Here is a 25,223-nt window from a genome sequence, read left to right on the forward strand (position 1 = left end):
TGGTATTGACCCCTCCTTACCATTTCAGAATATGACAGCACCTAGGGTGGGGTATCAGAGATCCAGGAATTTGAGGGACATTCTCGTTAAATCTGATCCTGTGAATCACTACAAAACAGAGTCTTGGTTGAAATCATCAAGAAAAGGATGCTTCCCCTGTGGGAGCTGCACCACATGCAACAGCATGCGTAAAGGAGACTCCTTTCAGCATCCCCATAAGAATCAGCGGTATAAAATAAATCATCGCTTGAGCTGTACAAGTACGCATGTGGTTTACATGCTCACCTGTCCGTGTGCCCTGGTGTACATTGGAAAGACAATCACCTCTTTTCGAGACCGGATGGCAAACCATCGTTTTGCGATCCGAGAAGCATTAAAAAATGGAGAATCAGACCAACCCGTGGCACGCCACTGTGCATTACTGAAACACCCGGTGTCCAGCATTAGATCTATGCTTATAGATCATATCCCACCTAACCCAAGGGGAGGGGATAGAGGCAAAACATTACTCCAACGTGAGAGCCGATGGATCTTTAAACTAGATACTCTGGCCCCAAAGGGACTCAACACCACCCTGGATTTTAGCCCTTTCTATTAAACACTACAGATCTTTAGTATCTATGTCTTCCAAGTATCGTAGCAGAGGGTGTCCGCTTATTTGACATATACATTCTACCATACTCCAAGTTGCCTGAAGTAGGTTAGGGCTCTACAATATGTATTCATTTTAATAGTGGTTCTCTATGGGTGGACTAGGATGACACTTAAACAGGATAACTCTGGGCTGCAGGTGTAGCAACATTTCCATATATGTGTATTTTTTACACTATTGGTCTAATAGTAGTATGCTAATAATGCGATATACACGTTTATTTGCCCGGCTAGTGTTGTCCTTAGTCCATGTATTCACTACCCTGTCAGTATTGTGTACCATGGTCTAAATGATTTTAAGTACTGCTGCCTCCAGCTAGGGATTACCCGGTGAGTCTGTGATCTCGCTGACTATTGTGTTTATTGGTTGCCGTTAGCAACATTTCTTCCAAACACTATACCTTTTTTCTGTCATGCGCACAGTAGCATCGGGTATTCCCCATTTCTCCACCGCCGGACGCTTAGACGTCGCTATGGCAACGTCGTGCCATGCGTCATCACGCTAGGCACGATTAGCGTGTCAGCGTGACGTCAGTAGTGCACCTCCTGGAGTGCAATACGGAGGTTTGGCGGCAAATTCGAGAGTGATTGATAAGTATATATATGTTGTTTTTAATATGTATATAGAGATTTGTTCTGGGGTGTGGAGCTGCACTCTGGTTGTGTGCTATTGTGCATTTCTTTTGACATTGACAAAGGCACAGTGCAGTGCCGAAACGTTTGTCGGTTTTAACTTGATGCAATAAAGTATTTATATTTTACAATAAAGTCCAGTGAGTGCCTGCTGTTTGGATACTATTTATATATATATATATATATATATATATATATATATATATATATATATATATATATATAAATAAAACTAGAGAGAATTTGCATTATTATTTCAGCAGTCTTGTTTTATCTTTAGGTTTTGGGAGAGTCTGATGCCAAATGGATGAGTATTAAATGATCTAATAGTAAGACACAGGGCAGCTGCTTCTATCCCAGACCTGCTGACAGAGCACCCTTGGGACGGTACCAAATATTTGTTAGGTATTTCACTAGCTGGAAGTGAACTAGCTAAAATGTAACTTAGGTTCCTTAATGTCAGAAGTCAGTGCAAAAGTCACCTAACAATGTTGTATATTGTTAATTAAAGAAACAGCACAAAAGTAACTTCATTAAATATTGTACCTGATCTGCCAGACTTAGAGCATCACGGATGTTGAGCTTATAGCAGACTTCCCAAATTTCATCCTTGATCCGATAAGCAGATTTCCTCATTAACCACTGGCTTAGGTATTTCTTGTCAAATTGCTCCCATCTATTATGATAAAAAGGAAACAACAATTTGTTCAGAATAAAGTGGTTGGTAGAAGTAAAGTTGTTCAAAATATTGTATCTCCATTCTGTATTTTTTGTTTATGGTACCATAAAAGTAGGAAGTCAAATATTTCTCACGATATTATATTTTTCTTGGCCCATATTCCATAACAGGGTCTGTCACCCACAAACATATTTTATCATTAGCTAACCAGGCATTCAATTTGGATGAGCAGAAAACTTGATGCTCTTACGCTCAGCCTCTAACATGTAAATATTCTTTTAGATTATGTAACAGGCCAATAGTGGATTGAAGAAGCAGCCGAGATATGAATCACTGGGCTTCTATAAGAGGCGCTAAAAATATAAATACATGAACACAATGTGATGTATAAAACTCCCTGTATGTGCAAAATAAGAACAATACAAAATAAAATGATACAAAATAAAATGATAAAATAGATAGATTAAACAAGTTAGACGTTCCAGAACTTGATAGGCCGCTCTCTGTCGTCACCCAAGGGGATGATGTACTTCTATGATGTTAAGACAAAAAACAGCGCAGGACAGCGCAGAACTTCAGCACAGCAAAGGGGTAACCTTAGGGCATTCCAGCCCATTTCTCCATTCCACCTGCAGTTCCAGTCGAAGGGAAGGATTGCCATTGGGTAGTATTCAGAAGCCCTGCAGGCAGCAAAATTCCAACACTGCACACATCCGGTGGGGATCTTCCATACAGCTCCTGTTGGCACAATAGAGTGCCGCCAATTTTGTGAGTACCCTTAATCTGCTGCTTTTTGGATTCATTTATCTTTTTTGACCTACACATGTGGCGCCTCAATAGTGGATTGGATGCCACGTGTGGCGGTCTGTTGGTTAACATGATTGGTTGGTTAGGTATTGAATTAGATGTGACTCGGAAAGGGGAGTAGCAGTTGTTTTCTTTTGATAACTAAACAATGCTTTTGATTCCATCAATCTCAATGGCATATAAGCCGCTTCTATACCTTTCTCACAAAGTAGAGGCATCTCAGTTACTGAATCTTGGATACTGAATGGATAAAACATGACATATAACTCAAATCAGTCCAGAGAAGTGTGTCATCTGCAGTTTTAGCACAATCATACCCTTAGGAAACATACACAGTATGCTTCAAATCCAAAGTTTTTAGACCTAGTCATGTGTGATATAAATGATCTAAAGGTTAGGCCCTATGCCTTTTCTCTTTAATTAATATATTTTGGTTTTTGAAAATGGCCTAGAATTGATCTGGTAAGTGATAGGCACAATTGCATTGGGCAATCCCACATAACTGTGCAGGTTAGAAAGACTGGTACCTTGCTGAAATAGACATGTTTCCAGAGGGGAATATGACTATGGTCACCAATCATTCATTTGGCTAAGATGTCTTTGCCCAGTAAATTGTCACTTGTGATAGAAGATGATACCTGGAATCAGGATAAGGAAATTACCTCAGGATGTGGCAGCTATTAAAGGTTAAACAGACTAATTAATATCCACTAGGTGAGATGAAGTTATCGGTTTTGTATATCTTTAAGATTTTTAGGACATTACATATCCCTCTTTACAATGAGCATATCATTATTTCTGATTACAAATCTGAAGGTAAACATAAAAAACAAACCTACTTATAATAAATACATCAAAACAAATACAGAATTACAACTGATCACCCAATTGATCACTATGTTTTATAGCCATTCTAATCCAGTAGAAGAGCCACAGTTTGAAGTAGCAAAAGCACTTGCATTAGTAGACAAAACAAACAAATAAACCAAAAAATAAGACATGTATCACAAGCTTTTCATGGGAATTTTCAATTGGAGTATTGTGCAACAAATGTATTTGAAAAGCTTGTGTAATATAGGTTATTACAGGATTTTTGGATGGATAGGAATGGCTTTGAATCTGACAACACTGTGAAAAGCCACACAAACAGTTTATCCTGATTGATTGAAATGGAAGCTAATGAGAATATCATGAAATTATTCCATGGCAAATATCAGAAAACAAACAACCACATAATTTTTGTCAATGGGTTTACAGCTATAAAATATTCTCCTACACATACAATAAAATACACAAGCCAGTTGTGAGTAGCTGGGATATGTTACATATCATCTGCTTACCTGTCTCTCCAGTAATGGTAGCCATGGTGACCAACAACATCCTCTACAGCTGCCATTATATGGTCAAAGGCCTGAATTTGAGAAAATTAAGAATATTTTGCATAGTAATCTAGAAAGTTACCTAATATCAATGTTTGTGAATTCAGAGTTCAAGGAAACTAAAATACCAATCTTCATAAATAGATCTGCTTTAGCACAGGTGAACCATTCGTAACTATACCATTTTTACTATGTACTGCAAAGACATATTGAAAATCTATGTTAATGTTACTCAAAGGAAAATAGTTGAGAAATACCATCCTAGAAGGTGCTTTCCTTAGGGTAAGGTGATAAACATAAACTTTGTATTTCAGCTTGTAAATGGCATCTAATAAAGGACAATCTACAAAACAATGGAAACGTCTTTATGTATTTTAGAAAGATTGTTAATTTCCATGATATGTGATTAAAATCCATTCCATTCAGTAACAAAGTGCTTATAACCATTTCAACTTAAATATAATCAATGTTAGTGAATATGTGTGTGGACCTTAATATCTCATGTATACTTTAGTAGTTCATTTTAAATTTATCACATTTAAGCCAACTTCATCTTAGAAATAATGAAACCTAGGAATCGGTTATTTCTAGTTCACATCAGTGGCAGTTCTAGGGGTTGCTATAAATTCCATTCGTTACTGTAGCACCACCAAACTTCAAAAGCACCAGCTGCCCGGAATTTCCAAGGTAGTACAACATTTTTATAAGACCAATGATCTACATAGGTCAAGAATCTCAAAAGGAGGAAGAAGGGAGATTTAAAAAGTAAAGGTAGAAAGGTAGTAGAAGGTAGTTAATGGTCCACTTTTTGCACCCTTAATTTTATAGTCTAAAACCAGATACACGTCTAGTACTTGGTAGAAATCAAACAGAGGATGTGAAATCTAAGGTACTTACATGCTCATGAAGCTCCTCGTTTAAGGTGGGCTTGTGGTGGTCACATCTCTTAACCTTTAACCACTTGACCAGAGGTTTAATAGTCAGACCCTGAAATTAACAAGCAAAAGCATTATACCCTATTCATACTGCCAGACATGCATGATTTTAGCTGCACCTATATGTATTCCAAGGGCTATACTTGAGACAACATATGGAAATATAACAAAGTTATATGATATCTTTTTAATTACCCACCTTTTGTATTATATACAAGAACCTGCATGTTAACTAAACACATTATAAAGTCACATGTGGCTTATCCATGAGGTTGGATGAGAGAGTGTTCTGCTTTCTGCTATATTCTGGCTGTCTGAATATAAATTTAATACAGCACTATTGTACATAAAGTAGCAATTATTTGCTATAAGTGATGACATTATTACATTAGAAATAGAAAAACCTCATCTTAACATCACAAAAAGATCTGTACCTGCCCCCTGTCACATTCATGAGTGACTCTCTACGATAATCAATGGGGAAGCATCAAACTTGTAGCTGTTTCTCTCAGCACTTAGAACAAGCTCCACTGTGAAGGATAATAGGTACCATGGAAAATGCCTTCATGTGAATTAAAATGAGAAAAATATCCCTCTATAAAAAAGTCCAGACTAACACATGCCAAAAAAAGAAAATTTAAAAAAAAATTAAAGTAAACATCAATCAAGACAACACTGTTAGCTTTGCAATAGCGAGACGCAAAAGTGAGATGAGATACTTTACAAGGGCAATAGTCTTTAGGAATTTGCTTGGCCTTAGTGTAGGTGGAAAATCCTGAGCAGCAATGGCACCAATATCTACAAGGACTCACAGACACCTTCTGTTCTATACAGCAAGACTGCCTTTCCTTAAAGTGAAAGTCCATTTTGATGAATTAGTGCCCAGTTTTTAATAAACCTATTAAAAACAAGGGCACTTTAATTCATCAAAATTGACATTTCACTGTTTTCTTCAGAAACTTACCTTTTAATCCTGGCAGCCGCTCCAGCACTTCCTCCGCCCGTCGCAAGCCGTCTTCGCAGGTCCAAAATGCAGAATCCGGCTTCCTCCAATCACAGCGTTGCATCAGGCCAAGATTCTCCCGGGGGGAGGGGAAGCTGTGATTGGAGGAAGCCTGATTTGTCATTTCTGACGTCTGCAGAGGCTTCCGACGGCCGGGGGAATCGCTGGAGCAGCATTCAGAATTAAAATGTAAGTTTTTGAAGAAAACAGTGAAATGTCAATTTTGATGAATTAAAGTGCCCTTGTTTTTAATAGGTTTATTAAAAACCGGGCACTAATTCATCAAAATGGACCTCACTTTAACAAAATAGATATGTAAATATGTTATGCTTACAAACATTTACATTAAAATTATTTTAAATATGTTTCTGAAATTTTGGCTGTTGAAATTGTTGTAGTTGTTTGTTTTTTTTGCTTAGCAAGAGGTTTTCTTTAATGGGTGAAATATCATATATTGGGCACATTACACAACTATAGATATTAATGGCAGGAGCAGCCAATAACAGATCTAAGAAAATAAAAGTTAAGTGATGCTTTCAAAATTATCTCCCATAATGTCCCTTAGCAACCTCTTGAGTTTGATGAAATCTAGGCCATGGTTTTTTTTATTTAAAGGGACAGTCAAGTCCAAAAAAAACTTTCATGATTTAAATAGGGCATGTAATTTTAAACAACTTCCCAATTTACTTTTATCACTAATGTTTGCTTTATTTTCTTGGTATTCTTAGTTGAAAGCTAAACCTAGGAGGTTCATATGCAAATGTCTTAGACCCTGAAGACTGCCTCTAATCTGAATGCATTTGACCACTAGATGGCATTAGTTCATGTGTTTTATATAGATAACATTGAGCTCATGCACCGTTGCACGTGAAGTGACCTAGGAGTGAGCACTGATTGGCAAAAATGCAAGTCTGTCAAAAGAACTGAAATAAGGGGGCAGTCAACAGAAGCTTAGATTCAAGGTAATTACAGAGGTAAAAAGTGTATTATTATAACTGTGTTGGTTATGCAAAACTGGGGAGTGGGTAATAAAGGGATTATCTTTCTTTTTAAACAACAAAAATTCTGGTGTTGACTGTCCCTTTAAACTTCACCAAGTACCTTGCCCTTACTGCAGGAGCGGAACTACCATTGGTGCAGCAGGTGCAGTAGCGCCAGGGCCCAAGTGCTTGGGGGGCCCTTAGCAGTCAGTCTATACATAGGTGTGTGCAGAATGTGTACAATCCTAATGCATGGTAGCCTTTTATTAGTGCAGGTTGCAGGTTCATCTATCTATCTATCTATCTATCTATCTATCCTCAAAATCATTATATAGCGCAGCATGTATATTATTACTATTGCTTACTACTGAGTTACCTTTGGGGGGCCCTCTGTTTAGTAGGTCCGCTACTGCCTTACTGCAAATCAGAGAGAAGAAAACTATTTCTAGTTTTACCTGTAGAAAAGAGTGCCTTTTGGGAAGATGTATCTTAAAATGTATATTACATTTTGACAAAGAATGTTTGGTTATGTGGTAAAGGAATCACTGCATGATAACACTGTGATATACCATTAGGTACCACAGAAAATTATTAATTATTATTATTAAAGTGATGTTAAACTCTCCCCTTTTTAAAATCAGAGTTATATTTTAGATGGAGTTTAATTCATTAGTTGTAACGAAGACTTTAACTTGTAACTTTATTTTTAACATAGATATGAAATTCTAATACCTGCCGCCCACTTGAAAGGTCAATTTTTCTGTAAGCAATTGATTTGAATTGCTTTCCAATCAGCGCTCTCCCCATATGGCACTTTTGTTGTAGCTATAGCACTGATTGGGGAACAAGAAAAAAGGGGAACAAGAAAAAAGTTTACAGAAAAATTTACTTTTGAAGTAAGCAAGGGGTATTTGAATTTCATATCTATATTTAAAAGTTATAGAGCATCTTTATTACAACTGATGAATTCAGCTCCATTTAAAAGATCGCTAACATTCTGATTTTAAAAAGGGGAGATTTTACCATCACTTTAACAGTGGAGTAAATTCAATAACATCCTATCCAGTTTCTACAATGCCAATTAAAAATTTTGTAGCTAGTTCAGTTAATAAATTAAAGATGTCTGAATTGGTCTATAGAATAACATATGAACAGGAGAGTCTGAAGATTGTTAGATTATTTGTTTAGAGCAGTGAACAATCCCATTTACAGTTAGCACTAATTGGCCACAATAAAGGGAGATAAATAAACATACCAAGGTTTTCAGGTAGTTTGTTAGCTACTTGTCTAGGGAAAGGTTACTTGTCCATATATTATATATTATACACATAAAGTATATAAATAAAAAAAATTGTACAAATAAAAAAACAGGCTTTCTGTCTGAATGGAAGGCAGTAGATCTAACAAACAAACAAATAGAATGTATTACATTGTACTATATCTTCAAAAGGATAATGCCTGAATAAAAGACAGATTGTAATTTCCACTGTGTGATCTTCCCAAGCTGGAGGAAATAAGCTGTTTCATTTGCTAAAGTATTCTTCAAAGCCTTCTATACACATATGTGATGTGCAGTGAAAGTGTCTGCTTAAAATAGGCCATGTCTGTGCCATTAATTTACAAGAGATTTAGTTTTAGAGAATTATTAACAATTTCAAAAAATGATATGAACATTTTGTAAATCCCCAACATAGGGAAATATCTCTATACTGATTATTTTATTATCAATGATTTGTAACAGAACTCGTACACAATGGCAACTCCATCAAAAACAGCTGTGAACGGCACCCAATCTAAATTCTCAAGCACAATTTGTTAACGTTCCCCCATGGGGAGAGGTTGTAATTAAAGGGACATTCCAGTCAAAATTGGAATCCTCATGGATGCATTTCAGTTTTGAATAGAAGCATTTTTGTAATATACATGTATTTGCAAAAATGCTTCTAATGAAAGCTATAGCTGTTTCAAAAGTGTATTTAAAGGGACACTAAACCCAAATTTTTTCTTTCATGATTCAGATAGAGCATACAATTTTAAGCAACTTTCTAATTTACTCCTATTATCAAATTGTCTTCGTTCTCTTGCTATCTTTATTTAAACAGGAATGTGATACATAGGAGCCGGCCCAGTTTTGGTTGAGAACCTGGGTTATGCTTGCTTTTTGGTGGGTAAGTGTCAGCCTCCAATAAGCAAGCACTATCCATGGTGCTGAACCTAAAATGGGCTGGCTGCTAAGATTTACATTCCTGCTTTTAAAATAAAGATAGCAAGAGAACGAAGAAAAATTAATAATAGGAGTAAAATAGAAAGTTGCTTAAAATGCTCTATCTGAATCATGAAAAAATATGGGTTCAGTGTCCCTTTAAGTATGCACTGTGCACCAGCATTTTAAGCACAGCACTTGTTCAGAGAGCCTAAGGTGCTTCTTGTACCATCTGGTAGTGACTCAGTTTGTTAATTGCTGACATAATACAATCCCCACTGGTGCTCTAAGAAGCTGCAGTATTTAAAATGCTGGTGCACTAAGAATATCTAGCTATGCCTCACATGCATGTGCAGAGAAAAGTATTAACACTAAACAGTGATAACTTTTACTAGAAGCATTTTTGCCAATACATGTATAGCAAATATGTTTCTATTCAAAGATGTCATTTATCTATGTGCATTTATACTCTGACTGGAATGTCCCTTTAATTGTACCAGCTAATACTTTCAATGGGAAATGCAAAAATTGTTAAGCAGCATAATCAAAATCCAGTCACAATTTCTTGGTATCTATTGCTATTGTTATACTCCACCCTTTTTCTTGAGACACAAATGATCCAATGTCTTAAACAGTGCTACCCATACTTTTAGGTGCAAGTGCTTTAACGTACTTTATGGGGCTTTATGATTCAGCCAGACCCCCCCACACACTGTACTATGTGGCATATATATATATATTTATATATATAAAATACTAGGGTATTATATGCGTATCACAGGCTTTTCAAGGGGACTTGTTTATTAACATACGCCTAGATTTAGAGTTCTGCGGCCAAAGGGTTGCGTTAGCTACGCGTGTATTTTTTCCCCCGCACCTTTTAAATACCGCTGGTATTTAGAATTCACAGAAGGGCTGCGTTAGGCTCCAAAAAGGGAGCGTACAGGCATATTTACCGCCACTGTAACTCTAAATACCAGTGGTGCTTACGGACGCGGCCAGCTTCAAAAACGTGCTCGTGCACGATTCCCCCATAGGAAACAATGGGGCAGTTTGAGCTGGAAAAAACTAACACCTGCAAAAAAGCAGCGTTCAGCTCCTAATGCAGCCCCATTGTTTCCTATGGGGAAACACTTCCTAAGTCTACACCTAACACCCTAACATGAACCCCGAGTCTAAACACCCCTAGCCTTACACTTATTAACCTCTAATCTGCCACCCCCGCTATCGCTGACCCCTGCATATTATTTTTAACCCCTAATCTGCCGCTCCGTACACCGCCGCAACCTACGTTATCCCTATGAACCCCTAATCTGCTGCCCCTAACCCCCGCCGACCCCTATATTATAATTATTAACCCCTAATCTGCCCCCAGCAACGTCGCCACCAACTACCTACAATTATTAACCCCTAATCTGCCGACCGGACCTCACCGCTACTCTAATAAATGTATTAACCCCTAAAGCTAAGTCTAACCCTAACCCTAACACCCCCCTAAGTTAAATATAATTTTTATCTAACGAAATAAAATAAATCTTATTAAATAAATTAATCCTATTTAAAGCTAAATACTTACCTGTAAAATAAACCCTAATATAGCTACAATATAACGAATAATTATATTGCAGCTATTTTAGGATTAATATTTATTTTATTCAACTTTGTATTTATTTTAACCAGGTACAAAAGCTATTAAATAGTTAATAACTATTTAATAGCTACCTAGTTAAAATAATTACAAAATTACCTGTAAAATAAATCCTAACCTAAGTTACAATTAAACCTAACACTACACTATCAATAAATTAATTAAATAAACTACCTACAATTATCTACAATTAAATCAACTAAACTAAATTACAAAAAAAAAAAACACTAAATTACAAAAAACAAACAAACACTAAATTACAAAAAATAAAAAAAGATTACAAGAATTTTAAACTAATTACACCTACTCTAAGCCCCCTAAAAAAATAACAAAGCCCCCCAAAATAAAAAAAAATGCCCTACCCTATTCTACAATAAAAATTGTAAAGCTCTTTTACCTTACCTGCCTTTTGCAGGGCATGCCCCAAAGAATTCTGCTCTTTTGCCTGTAAAAAAAAACCATACAATACCCCCCAACATTACAACCCACCACCCACATACCCCTAATCTAACCCAAACCCCCCTTAAATAAACCTAACACTAAGCCCCTGAAGATCTCCCTACCTTGTCTTCACCACGCCGGGTATCACCGATCCGTCCAGAAGAGGGTCCGAAGTCTTCACCCAATCTGGGCAATGTCTTCATCCAAGCAGGGGCTGAAGAGGTCCATAGGTAGTTTATGGGTGTTAGTGTACTTTAGAGCACAGTAGTTAAGAGCTTTATGAACCGGCGTTAGCCCATAAAGCTCTTAACTCCTGGCTTTTCTCTGCGGCTGGAGTCTTGTCGTTAGATATCTAACGCTCACTTCAGCCAAGACTCTAAATACTGGCGTTAGAAAGATCCCATTGAAGATAGGATACGCAATTGGCGTAGGGGGATCTGCGGTATGGAAAAGTCGCGGCTGGAAAGTGAGCGTTAGACCCTTTCATGACTGACTCTAAATACCAGCGGGCGGCCAGAACCAGCGTTAGGACCCCCTAACGCTGGTTTTGACGGCTAATGCAGAACTCTAAATCTAGGCGATAGTTAAACATCCAGACACTTAGGGCTAGATTACAAGTGGAGCGCTATATATCGATTTCATGAAAGTGATATTAACACTCCATTTGTAATACCAGCGCACGCGTAATCCAAATAGTTTGTTTTAAAATTTTATAATAAATATATGTTATTAGGATTTTTAATATAAAGAAAATGTTTTAAGCAATCCTTATACCCCCAATACACAAACAATAGTTGGTCATGGGGGTCTCTATGACTAAAGGGAGCTGAGATTGAGGGGTTTAAACACTTTCCCCATGCATGGTGACGCCACTTGCATAACCAGATTGCCCGGGTGATGCAGGGCCACTTGGCCAACTCGTAGTCCCTGGTAAGCGTGTGGGGCTCGCTGCGATTAGCCCTGAAGTCGTTGTCATCCACATTGAAATAGAGGGAGGGGAAAGTCTGCTACCTATGAAGGTGGTGGGTGGTGTCTACAGTCAGGGGGATATTCAATTCTATTAGGTGAGGGCTGTGCCCCTCTCCATCTTGGTGAAACTCAGTGTCCTCCCCTGAGTTGTGATCTACTTATCTGGTACTCATCCCACGGGCCCCAGACCAAGCAATAAAAGGCATATTGCCTCTCTACTCTTAGTGCGTATTCTTCCATTTTCTGTAAATAGGCTAATATGTCTAAGACTAAAGTCAATGTAATTGGAGTGTCCCTAGCCCAATGTCTAGCTATGGCTAGCTTGGCAGCCAGGAGAATAATAATAGATAAGGTCCTAATAGGTTTCTGCAGCTTTTGGAAACCCAGATGGAAAAGAGCAATGTCCCCAGACAGGCGTTGTACAAACTGTAATTTAAGTAGCAAGTTTGCTATTTGAGACCAAAATAAGCTCAGTTTAGGACAGTCCCACCACATGTGCAGGTGGGTTCCTCATTGTCCACAGCCTCTCCAGCACTCCGCTTGTCTAAGTGGAAAGATACAATGTAACCTGGTCGGGACCCAGTGCCAGCAAAGCAGCAATTTAATATATAATTCAAAAAGGTTAGAGCAGCGAACTGCAAGTTTCACATCAAGGAGAGCTCGTTGTCATGTTGCTTCCCGATGGACCACCCCCTAGATCTCTTTCCCAATCTCTTGTGGTGTGTAATTTAACAAATAGGGGGGAATTAAGTTGAAGTCCGGCAGGCAGAATAACAACGCTCTGACCGAGTGTATTGGTGAAGGGTGTGGGGCCACCAGGTGGGAGCGAAGCTCTCTCCAACAACGAAGGCATGTTTGTATGACAGGGCTATGGACTCCTTTGAGAACATCGGCATGATCAGGTATCCACACTAGGTCCGCAAGGCACACTCCTGCTGGTAGCAAAGCTTGTTCGATCTGGTACCACCTCAAATCACTAGTCTGAACTCCCCACGCTGTAATGTGTGATAACATAGCCGCAAAGTTAGCTATATTATGTTGTGTATTTAATTTTTATCTCTATGTCTATTAGTGCAACAAGTTTGGGGCAAAACTTTGCACCAAATATGTAGAAATAATATTGTCCCCTTGCTTTGTAATGAGGGACAAACTTGTAGCATAATCAATAAGTAGTAATGTATTTTTCATTTTGATCCCTATATCTACTAGTGCACCAAATGTGGAGCAATAATATTGTTTAATTTAGAAAGGGTATACAATTTTAATAAAGTTTCTAATTTAATTTTATTATGTAATATGCTTCATTCTCTTGCAGCATCAAAAATAAGCTTTCTGTGTTTTCAGACTCCCATTGAGTTCTATGGCATCTGCGACCTCAAGGGTGGAGGATTGAAAACTAGGTACGCTGAGTCGGAAAGGACGCAAGCGTAACTGTAGAATTTTTCTTAACTTTGTGAGAGCTTTAAATAGTGTTGATTAGAAGGGCGAATTAAAACGATTCCGCTCGAATACCACGGTTTTCAACTCACATCGATCTGTGTAGGATTGAGATCGCGGGTCGTATTTTACGTCACAAATTTCAACATTTGCTGATCTTGACGCTTTGATAACTACGGCGGATTAATCTCATGACAATTACGACATGGAATTCCAGTGTATTTTCAGTTGACGCTTTGATAAATAGTCCCCTTAAACTTTACATAGGTCCCAAAACTATTTAAATATAAGGTATAGAGTGACTTAAGAGTAGAAAGTGAAGCGGAGAGAGTGTTTTGTGGAGTAAATTAGAGTATATTATATTCTTATGTAAAAAACAGAAAAACACATACGCTGCAAGGGCAGTCTCCAGAGGGAGCTCACCACAGGTAGAAATACAGAAGAGGAAACATAATGCAGTGCTCTGGTTTTGTAGACCTTATGCCTGATTCATAAAACAAGGTCTCGGCAGGGTGGTACAGATTTGTGACATAATATGAGTTAAACAATGGATATTCTGAATGAAAAGAAAGCTGAAGATCAATATGAAGCTTGAAGCTATTGAACAGCAGGTGAGGAGCAGGCTAGTTGGATCAAACTATCTGTGCTGCTGCCCCTGCATCTATAGAAGTGCTTTATTGTATTAGGTTCTGCCACCTCTGCTGGGAGCTTGCATCACTAATCCATTATGAATATCTTACAGCTTGTCATGTCCACCTACCCTGCCTTTATTCTATTCTTTACATGGATACACACAGACCTTTATTAGTAAAACTGCTTTGAAGTCTTTGATGCTCTCAGTGTGAGCAGACCTATTGCTGTGAGGTTTAACCCCTCATGTGCATGTCTAAATAACATTGAATATGTCATTCATAAATATTGGCGCCTTTGTTGTCACTGGTTCCAATCTAGCTCCATACATAGGAAGGTGCTCGGGTGTACGATCTAACACACTATTAGGGCAAATTAAAATTCTAAACCAAGTTCATAACACTTTTAAATAAAACTGTTTTCAAACATGTGAAGGTGTGTAACTATCCACCAGTATAGCAGTATGAGCCATTTAATAATCTATCCCTTGGGATAAACTGTTTCATAATCAATCTTAACATCCTTTAAGCTTTTTTTTATGCACAACATTTTTTAAACATTTATACATTTTATGTTGAGGCCCCTTTATTAAATGAAGAGATTTAACACAGACAATGTAAAACTGTATTATGTGTATGTTTCTTAGCTGAATATTCCATGCTGAATATTACAGAAGAACGTTATAATCATAAGCTGCATAATAAAGCACTTTAATTAACTATGACATATTTTTGATAAATAGATTATACTTGATCTTAAAATGATTCCTATATATTTGTGTGTACATATATATATATATATATATATATATATATATATATATGTATATATATATATATATATATATATCTATATACATACATACACACACGCACATATATATATATATACATACACACACATGCATATATATATATATATATATATATATATATATACATACACACACATATACACAGATCAGTGGTGCAACTTTTATACCGCTTTGTTATATGTGGGATATGATTAACTCATCCTCAACCAGATGGGACATTGAACAAATGACCAGATTATTCTCGTATAACACAATTTTATGTTTTTGCATAATTGCAGAGCATATTTAAGAGCTATCTGTTCTAAAAGCTGATATTAGATAAACACTGCAGCACATTACTGTGTTATTAATCTTCACTATGAGTGTCAGCTTAGATTTTCTGCTTTTCATTCAGCATTGTTTGTCCTGAGACTAATCGTTACCACAACGAGAGTGACGGCTGCATTGTCATTGCCAGCTGGAGCTGCCATTCTAACTTAACCCATTAAAAATAATGAATCCTCTAACTCGTGCCCCCTGAATATACTATCAATAGAAATAAAAGTAAGCCGGAGCCAGGCAATGGTTAATGATCTAATGATCCAATTTGCTGACTTTCTCAATGATAATTGTATCTTGTCAGACTGTGCCTGTGATGCTTTTTAGGGATGTAAATAACAAGATATTTAGATGCAAATCAGATTATTTTAGCATCTCGTTGAAGTTAAAAGAAATTAGTTGGCACCCTCTGGTTGAATATGTACAGCAGATCAGAGGGTATATAGTGCATTACTGTGCATATGCCATTTGTACACACAGTGATGTGTAAGTGAATTGTACAATTACATTCTATAAACTTATCACTTAAACCTTATTTGTATTTTAGCCAATAAATTTAGACCTGTCATACTATGACCTATGGACGTCAGAACTGTCACTTTAATTCCTTAACACACATAAGAAATTAGGAAATTTGGATTTTAGAGCAAGAATTGGTAAATAGATCTGCAAGCAGAGTGCCCCTCTACTGACATCTGTTGTAAAGAGATGGTTCCTGGGAGTGGGGAGGATGGTGGGGGTGAGTAAGTTAGGAAGTAGAGGGGGAAGAGGGATTTAAAATAAAGTTTGGAATAGGTTGTAGAAGATGATGCCCCCCACCGCAACACCGCTATGCACCCCAGATATTTAGCTTTGTGGTCCACTTTTTTTTTTATAATCATATCTTTTTATTGAGGTAATGTACAAAATGTATTCTTACAGATAAGCATTCAAGATGGTGGACTGAAATCATCCCGATTCGATCACTGCTATCGGCCTAGAAATTCTTGTGCAATGTTAAATGCGGAGGTCGGGCGGACATGATTTGCTATATTGTACTTCAGATCTCAAGTTGTGCTAAATATTCTAGCTCTATTTCGGCTTGCAAAACCAATAACTTTAAACTTGTAATATGAGGGCTATTTAGCTTGGCTGAAATATCCATTGAAAGTATAGGTTGCGCTAGAGCAATGTTAGCCGGCTAAAACCCTACTACCATGAACTTGTAATATCACCTCCTGCACTATCATTAAGCACTCCACTTGTAATCTAGCCCTTAGAGGTCTATTCATTAAAGGGATACTAAACCCGTTTTTTTAAACTACATGTTTACAAATCATTATACATAAGAATCATTTTGCAATGAAATGGCAGCTTTATTTTGTTAAATAAGTATATTGTTTTATGTTTATTATTTTCACTGATTTCCCTGTCCCCCAGAACAAAAGAAGACTTGCTAACCAATCACAAACTAACTAATTCTGTTTGCACGTGACAGCAATGGGGGCAAGATTTGCCCCCTCGTACGCCAACCTATATATGGGTTGGTGGGAGATGTTCCACGAATATGCAGATAGTAACCCTTTCAGAAATCACATTATTTATTTTGGCCGGTACATTGATGACCTCTTGTTGGTGTGGGATGGAGACGAACAATCTGTTCTTTCTTTGAATATCTGAACCATAATGATTTCAATTTGGGCTTTGTTGGAGCCCAACATGATTCCAAAATTCAATTTTTGGACATTGAATTGTCTGTGTGAATTTTGAGGATTATACGATTGTAACAGACTTGTACAGAAAACCAACAGGGGGCAATACGATACTTAATTACAAGTCTTGTCACCCCAGACATCTTGTTAGGGCTATCCCTAAGGGTCAATATATCCGCACTAGACGGATTTGTTAAACTGTTTTGAATCACTATCAACAACAATGTGATACATTAAAGGAGAGATTATTAGCAAGGGGTTACAATGAGAAACTTTTATGTTCAACTAAAACATTAATAGATGATATCCCGCGCGATTCATTCCTGTCTTACAAAAATCAAAAAGACAAGAACGGGAAGAAAGATGGCTTTGATAAAATCATCTTTAGCACACCTTATAGTTTGGAGTTTAAAGATGTGTGTAACATAATCAACGAGTGTCTTCCTATTCTTAAGGTGGATCCTATTTTGACACAGGTGATGTCTACAGGCATACAATATGTGTCCAAAAAAGCCAAAATGATCGGAAATTTCATAGCTCCATCCTATCTACCAGAAAGGAAAATTAATACTTGGTTAAAAAGGAGGTTGGGTTTCTTTAAATGTAGAGCCAAAATATGCAAAACCTGTGACTTTGTAGCGGAGGGTGACACTTTTACATCACATGTAACAAATAGGGAATAATATCAAATTCAGTTTGAGTTGTAAATCTGCACACATTATTTACCTTCTGACCTGTAGGGGGTGTCATACAATATATAGGCAAAACCAAGACACCCCTAAAAGAGAGGGCCCTAGAGCATATTAGAGACTTTGAAGATCCCAAGGTATTCACCCCAATGGCAACACATTTTAAAAATGAACATGGAGGGGATCCTTCATTTGTATCTATCCAAGCTATTGATTGATCATGTACTGTTTTCAAAAAGAGTAGGAGATAGGGAGTAAAAAGGAAGTAAAATAGATATTTCATCTCAATACCAGGTCCCCCCTAGGTTTAAATATCGAGGCTGATGTTAAACTCTTCATATAAAATTGATTTAATTGCACAAAAATGTGTTTAATTTATGTCACAGGGATTTGAATGATGAATATGAAATTATGGAGAGAAGTGTTATCTATTTATGTATGTATTTCTATCTATTACATGGTATATTTCTGTGTATTCATTATTAAATGTATTTATGATTACCATTGCTGTATCTTTTCATTGGTATTATAGTTTTATAGGCAGATTTATTATATGTTAGAACACTCTCTTCTAGATGGACATTTTTATACTCTGTATGGATGGTATATATTTTTTATTTTTTTCCAATTAATTTTTATTAGTCGTTTAACATAATTATACAGACATTTACTTTGTCATAATTCATACAATATTTATCCAGGTATATTTGTGCTAACAAAAGAAACAGATATAAGGAAAAAGAAAATACATTATCAGTAATCAAACCTAAAACAATATTTTATATCGGAGGGGTTGGTACCTTTACCTTCCTTTCCCCTAACTTTCTTTCCCTTTCCCCTTATACATTCATAACCATTCTTCTCTGAGCCTCCATTATATACAGTGTATTTTCAAACCTTGTAATAAGCTCTCTCTGGAACTCTCTATCTTGGTTCTTAATCCAGAATTTCCATTTTTCGAAAAACCTGCTAACATTTACCTCTACATTATCCCAAATATCATTTTGCTCAATCAGGAATTGCTTCTGTACTACATTTTTCAATATTTTAAATGAGGGTGCCCTTTCACTTTTCCACCCTTTTAAAATCAAATTTCTACTTAGAATTATAAGCATTACTATAAATGTTTTACAATCTATTGCTTCTGTTTTCTTAAAATTTAAGAATATAACATGTTCTGCTTGTAGTAACAGCTGCATTTTGCAAATTTTGTTAGCCCAGAATGAAACCATTCTCCAAAATCTTTGTAATTTGGGGCATAACCACAAGCAGTGGATTAAATTAGCCTTGTCCTTTTTGCATTTCTCACACTTATATTTATTATGCTCATTTCCCCATTTAGACATTATTTCAGGTGTTATATAAGTCATCCATAATATTTTAACGTGTTGTTCACGTAGGGACATTGCTAGTGTAGCTCTTTCTACCACCTTGATACTTTTTAAAATAATATCTGATGTAAGATTGGGAAAGTACATAGTTCTCCACTTAAGTGTGAGTTTAGTTATTGGAGCTTCGTATTCTGTCTGTTTTATAATATTGTATAAAAGTGAAATAGAGTATTTCTTATTTTTATATGCGTTAAATATTGGTATTAGGGCTGGGTAATCCCAGTCTGTCCCATATTGATTTATGAGTTTTGAACAATAATCTCTTAATTGTATGTATGCATAAAACCTACATTGAAATTGTTCTTGGGCCGTCTCAAAGTCTATAACCTTTGGGTTATTTTGTTCCTTAATTATCATTTGTGTCACCCTAATTAATCCCTGTTCTTCCCATCTGGAGCCAACATCTGTTAAGAACCCTAGTTGAAAGTTTTGATTTCCCTTAATTGTGAGATATCTAGATACTGCAAATTTCAAATTTAATTTGTTACAAATTTTATGCCATGCTATTATTGAGTCTTTAAATATCTTTATTCTCCTAAAGTAGAGAGGTATTTTATTAATTTCCATATGTAGTATATTTTTTAAAAAGAGGGGTTTGCTTAATTGCTTTTCTATCTCTAATATAGAGAAGTGTCCTATGTCTATCATCCAGTCTATTGCTATTTTTCCTGCGGCCACTAGATTGTATAATTCTATGTCGGGTAAGGCCATTCCCATGAATTTTTTTGGTAATGATAATGTTCTAAGACTTATTTTCGCTTTCTTCTTACCCCACAAGAATGTTTTAATAGCTGAATTAATTTTCTTTTTTTCTAGATTTTTCAGTAGGAGAGGGAGATTTTGAAAGATATATAATAGTCGGGGTATTGCTACCATTTTTAATAAATTAATTTTGCCATATAAAGATAGAGGGAGAGTCTCCCACTTTTTAAGGGTATCTGAGAACTTCCTGACCGCTTCCTTCAAATTTAAGGAGTATATGTCTTCTGGGTCCTCGGAAAATTTTAGTCCAAGATAAACAAAGGATTGTTTTATCTCTTTAAAAGTTTGTCTATCTGAGTCTTTGTTTTTGTGCAGCCACAGTACCTCTGATTTATTTTTATTAATTTGGTACCCAGAAAATGATCCAAATTGTTCTACTATCTGGCAGATTTGTTGGAAGGTTTTAGGTGATTTTTTAGTGAATAATAATAGGTCATCTGCGTATGCTGCTATTTTAACTTCTTTATTCTGAATACTTATTCCTGGTATCCTTGTTCTAAAACTCATAAGGAGTGGTTCGAGGGCTAAGTTAAATATTAAGGGGGATAAAGGGCAACCTTGCCGTGTTCCTCTCAAAAGGGGGAAACCTGCTGTTTTATTCTTATTTATAATTAGGGATGCTTGTGATTTTTTATATAATAACTCAATCATATTATAACAGCTTCCATGAAATCCGAATTTACTTAACGTTGTAAAAATATGGTCCCATACTATGGAGTCAAATGCTTTGTGTGCATCAAGTGCTATTATTGCCAAGTCTGATTCTATTGCTTCTTTAGTATATTTCTTATTATACCATATGTTTGCTATTGTTAGGTATAACTTCCTCAGATTTATACTAGATGATCTCCCTTTCATAAAACCTGTTTGGTCCTGATGGACTACCCCCTCTAGTATTTGCTGAAATCTTCTAGCTATAATGCTGGTTATTATTTTATAATCAATATTCAAAAGTGATATTGGTCTATATGATTCTAATAATTGGGGATCTTTCCCTGGTTTTGGTATAATTATTATGTTAGATTCAGCAAATTCCTTCGGTGGCATAGTTTTACCTGTCCAGTATTTATTATATAGATTTGTTAATGTCGGTGTAATTTCTTCTGTTAATATTTTGTAGAATTCTGAGGGAAGTCCATCAGGACCAGCAGCTTTATTATTTGCTAAATTTTTAATTGTTTGTGCGATTTCTTCTATTGTGATGATTTCATTTAGCTTATTCAATTGTTCCGTTTCAATTTTGGGAACTTCTATATTTTCCCAGAAACGTTTCTTTCTCTCTTCATCTATGGGGTATGGTGAGTAAAGATTAGTAAAGTATTCGTAAAATAAATTCTGAATTTCCTCAAGTTTATTTATTTCCCTACCACCCTCTCTTATTTTGGAGATAAATATGGTATTCTTTTGGTTTTTATCTATTTGTGCCAGGAATCTCCCAGCTCTATTACCATATCTGTAAAATTTTGAGTTCCTTTTCATATTTTCTTTGACTTCATTCTCAATGAGGAAGTCATCTCTATTCTGCTTTGCCTTAATATATTTCTCCCAGTTAATCCTATTTCTATTATCCAAAAATTTTGAATATGCATTCATTAGAGTTTTATTTATTTGTTGTTTCCTGAGGTTTAGCTTCTTCTTTAAATTACTTACAAAAGAAATAATTTCCCCCCTTAGTACTGCTTTAGCAGTATTCCAAAAAATGTTAGTTTTATCTCTGTATTCAATATTAAATCTTTCATATTCTCTCCATTTTTCTTTTAAAAAGTGAGTAAATTTAAGATTATTTAGGAGATATTTCGGGAAAAAGAATGCGCCTGGTTGTTTTATTGGGAGTGCGTTAAGTATGATACTTATGGGAGCGTGGTCCGATAGGGTGATCTGCTCGATTTTGACTTCCTGAACTACATTTATCAACTTAACTGATGTCAAAAAGAAGTCAATTCTTGACAAAGAATGTGTTGACCTGGAGAGACATGTAAACTCCCTACCATCAGGGTTCATTAATCTCCATATATCTATAATATTCAAATCATTCTTCAGATTTTTAAGAATTTTGCTTTCCATTTTCCTTTTTGCCCTCATACTCTCTTCACCTGTCTTATTTCTAGGTTGTCGTATTTCTATCTCTTTTTGTCTATCTAAAAGTGTATTTGGTGTGAGATTGAAATCGCCTCCAAGTATCAATAAATTGTTGGCGTATGGGATTAGGTGGTCTCTTATCTCCTTCCAAAAGTCTGGGTCCTGATTATTAGGTCCGTATACATTACATAAAATGTATTCTTTCATATTAATACTCACTGATACAATAATAAACCTTTCATCATGGTCTATAATACTTTTTTTATGGTGTATTCTAGGGACTTATTAAATAAAATTGCAACTCCCCTTTTCCTTTTGCTACATGGAGTAAAAATTACTTCATTAATCCACCCTCCCTTTAATTTAATTGCTTCCTCTTTTTTTAAATGTGTTTCTTGGAGAAAGATTATTTGGGCACCTAATTTCCTTGCATGTTTCAGTATAGCTTTCCTTTTAATGGGGGACGTAATTCCCCCTATGTTCCATGATATAATTTTAAGAGACATTTTATTCTATTTATATTAAAACGTAGGCCCGAGTATACTTCCTCAGCCCTTTTTGTCTTCGCCTTTCCCAACATGAGACTATTAACAGATTTTAATCTAAAATTCTTGGGTACCAGATTTAAAACCCTCCTGTTATATACATTTTGCTGATAGGGTCTATACCTGCGATTTCCTTCCCCCTTACTGACCTTCTTCTCCCTGTCTATTGTTTGCATCATTATCTCCTTCTAAAAATAGTTTGACTTCTGCTTCTTCTGTAAATAGTTTGTTTCCTTCCTTCGTTTGTATATTTATTTTTGCTGGGTATAGTAGCCTAGCTTTCCACCCTGCCTGTATTAATTTTGTGCATAGTGGTGCCATGACCCGCCTTTTATTAGAAGTTTCAATTGAGTAGTCACTAAATAGTAATAATTTTTTCCCCTCATACACTAATTCGTTATTTAATTTTCTATATGCATTAAATATCTTGATTTTATCCTGAAAGTTTAATACCTTCATAATAACTACTCTATTGACTTGTTCTCCTTTAACTGTCGTTCTTACAGGGCCTATTCTATGGATTCTTTCTATCTTCATTGTGGTCTCATTTTTATCTATTTTCAGCAGATGTAACAAGTCCTCCTCTGCGAACTTTTTAAGTTCTCTTTCTGCGATACTTTCCGTTAGGCCTATTAGTCTGATATTATTCCGTCTATTACAGTTTTCGAGATCTTCCAATTTTGCTTTAATTGCTTCTATTTGATTTGACATACTTTGAGTTAATTGGTCTCTTTGTATTTCCCTATCTTCCACATCAGAAATCCTCTGTTCCATATGACTAAGCCTGGTTGCAAAATGTTTGACTTCATTAGATAAATCTTTTATGCTGCTTTGTATTGATTCAAATTTTGGTGAAAAAAGTGCATTAAGTTGTTTAATTAATTCCTCATTATTTGTGCCCTGTGTAGTGCTTTCCTCCGTCCCATCTTGAGTCTCTGGTGCATATTTATTACTTTTTTTTTTCGTGATTTCTATTTCTAGATGACATAGTGGGTGAATTCAACTTATTTTTAGTCATATATTTGTCCATCTGTGTGTATATCTATATACATATGTATCTCTATGTATAGATTTATGTGTGCTACTATCTCTATATAAAAAGAGTGTGTGAACTTACGTGTCACCTGTTAATTAATAATAATAATAAAATAAAAAAAAAATAAAAAAAATAAAAAAAAAGGACCCCAACCGTGAGTCTTATAGATTATATATCAACCATTTTGCTTAGAACAATTAAATCTCTATAATCTGATTATCTCTTAGTTTCACCACTTTACTGTTCTATAGGGAATTTGTATCAGACCTCTCAACTTTAGAGATTTTGTTTTACCTAAAAAGAGATTATTGCCCTTATCTTTTAAATTAAATACAACAACAATTTTTAGCCTTAAACTAATCTTCCCCAGCTCAGCCTTTGTATCACTATTGTTCACTGGAGGTTTACAGAATGAGAATACAGTTTTTTTCAAAAATATATTCAACCAGAAAGATTCCTCTCGTCTCTTGACTTTACCTTACTGTACCCACTATATTCTAGGGAATCTAACTTTAAGGAAGATGCGTATTCAATATGTGCAACAGTGGAAAACAATTGGAAAGAGGGAAAAATAAGCAAGAAACAGGTAGAGAACACTAAAGAAAAAAGGATAAGTAAAAAGGAACAGCGCACATAGTCAACAATAAGCGTTTTCCCATGCAGATTATTACATTATTATCCTTCTCATAGTTATATACTCTATATTAAGTTTTCTGATCGTTCAAAATATCTGTTGCTATATCTTAGACGCCCTTCTTAATATAGCTTTAAGGAAGGGATTTTGTAGCCCCTTAATAGTTCCTTTAATTTCTCCTCCTAATGTCCAGCTCTAGGGGTACCACTTATTTCCCTTGTATTAGTTCCTGTGGGGGGTTTACTTGTCTTAAATTTTAATTCCTCTTCAAAGGAGTTTTAGTCCACTTCTGTCCCCTTTTCCTCGTAGACCCAAGTTAAAAAAGTGTCAGCAAAGTGTATAGCAAAGGGAGCTGTTTGTTTCTTTATGTTGGTTTAAATGGAGGAAGTGTATTTTTGCTCTGTACAGTCCTTTAACTATATTAATCCAGACCCTTCTACATGTATATTCCAAGACTGTTTTCTGCCTCTTTATATACTTCCTGCGGTTTGTATCATTTTGATGTACATCCAGTTAGGGTAACAGCAGGGACAGACTACCAAAAAAGATATTATCAGCATAGAATAAATTAATTTGATATTGTCCGTTTCTTAGACCATAACTTGGGGGGTATTTATATTGAATGCTAAGCCACAGGTCCTGGGCCCTACATATAGCAGGTAATCCCTCTCACTAGTCTTAAGGATTCTGCACCCAGTTAGCCCCGTATATTTATATCCCCCGGTCTGCTGTAGTATTTTCTCCCACGTCGGTACCTGTTACCCTTAGCTTTATATATACCATTCATACACCAAACAAGGTACTTATCTTATTTTCCTGGTCGCCATTTGCGCTGCGTGAAGTTTCAGTCTGTCCCTTCTACCCTCTGT

General features: G+C 36.0%; 1 protein-coding gene across 1 annotated transcript in view; it reads right to left on the reverse strand.

Moving 5' to 3' along the window:
- Positions 1-25,223, reverse strand: part of SLC9A5 (solute carrier family 9 member A5) — a 378,033-nt gene that overhangs the window by 58,522 nt on the left and 294,288 nt on the right. The window contains exons 8-10 of the mRNA XM_053719439.1: positions 5,047-5,136; positions 4,111-4,181; positions 1,831-1,960 (exon numbers count right to left, since the gene is read on the reverse strand). Coding sequence (XP_053575414.1) covers positions 1,831-1,960; positions 4,111-4,181; positions 5,047-5,136 — 291 coding nt within the window. The remainder of the gene's footprint in view (positions 1-1,830; positions 1,961-4,110; positions 4,182-5,046; positions 5,137-25,223) is intronic.

Source organism: Bombina bombina, chromosome 1, assembly GCF_027579735.1.
Source record: "Bombina bombina isolate aBomBom1 chromosome 1, aBomBom1.pri, whole genome shotgun sequence".
Lineage (NCBI taxonomy): Eukaryota > Metazoa > Chordata > Amphibia > Anura > Bombinatoridae > Bombina > Bombina bombina.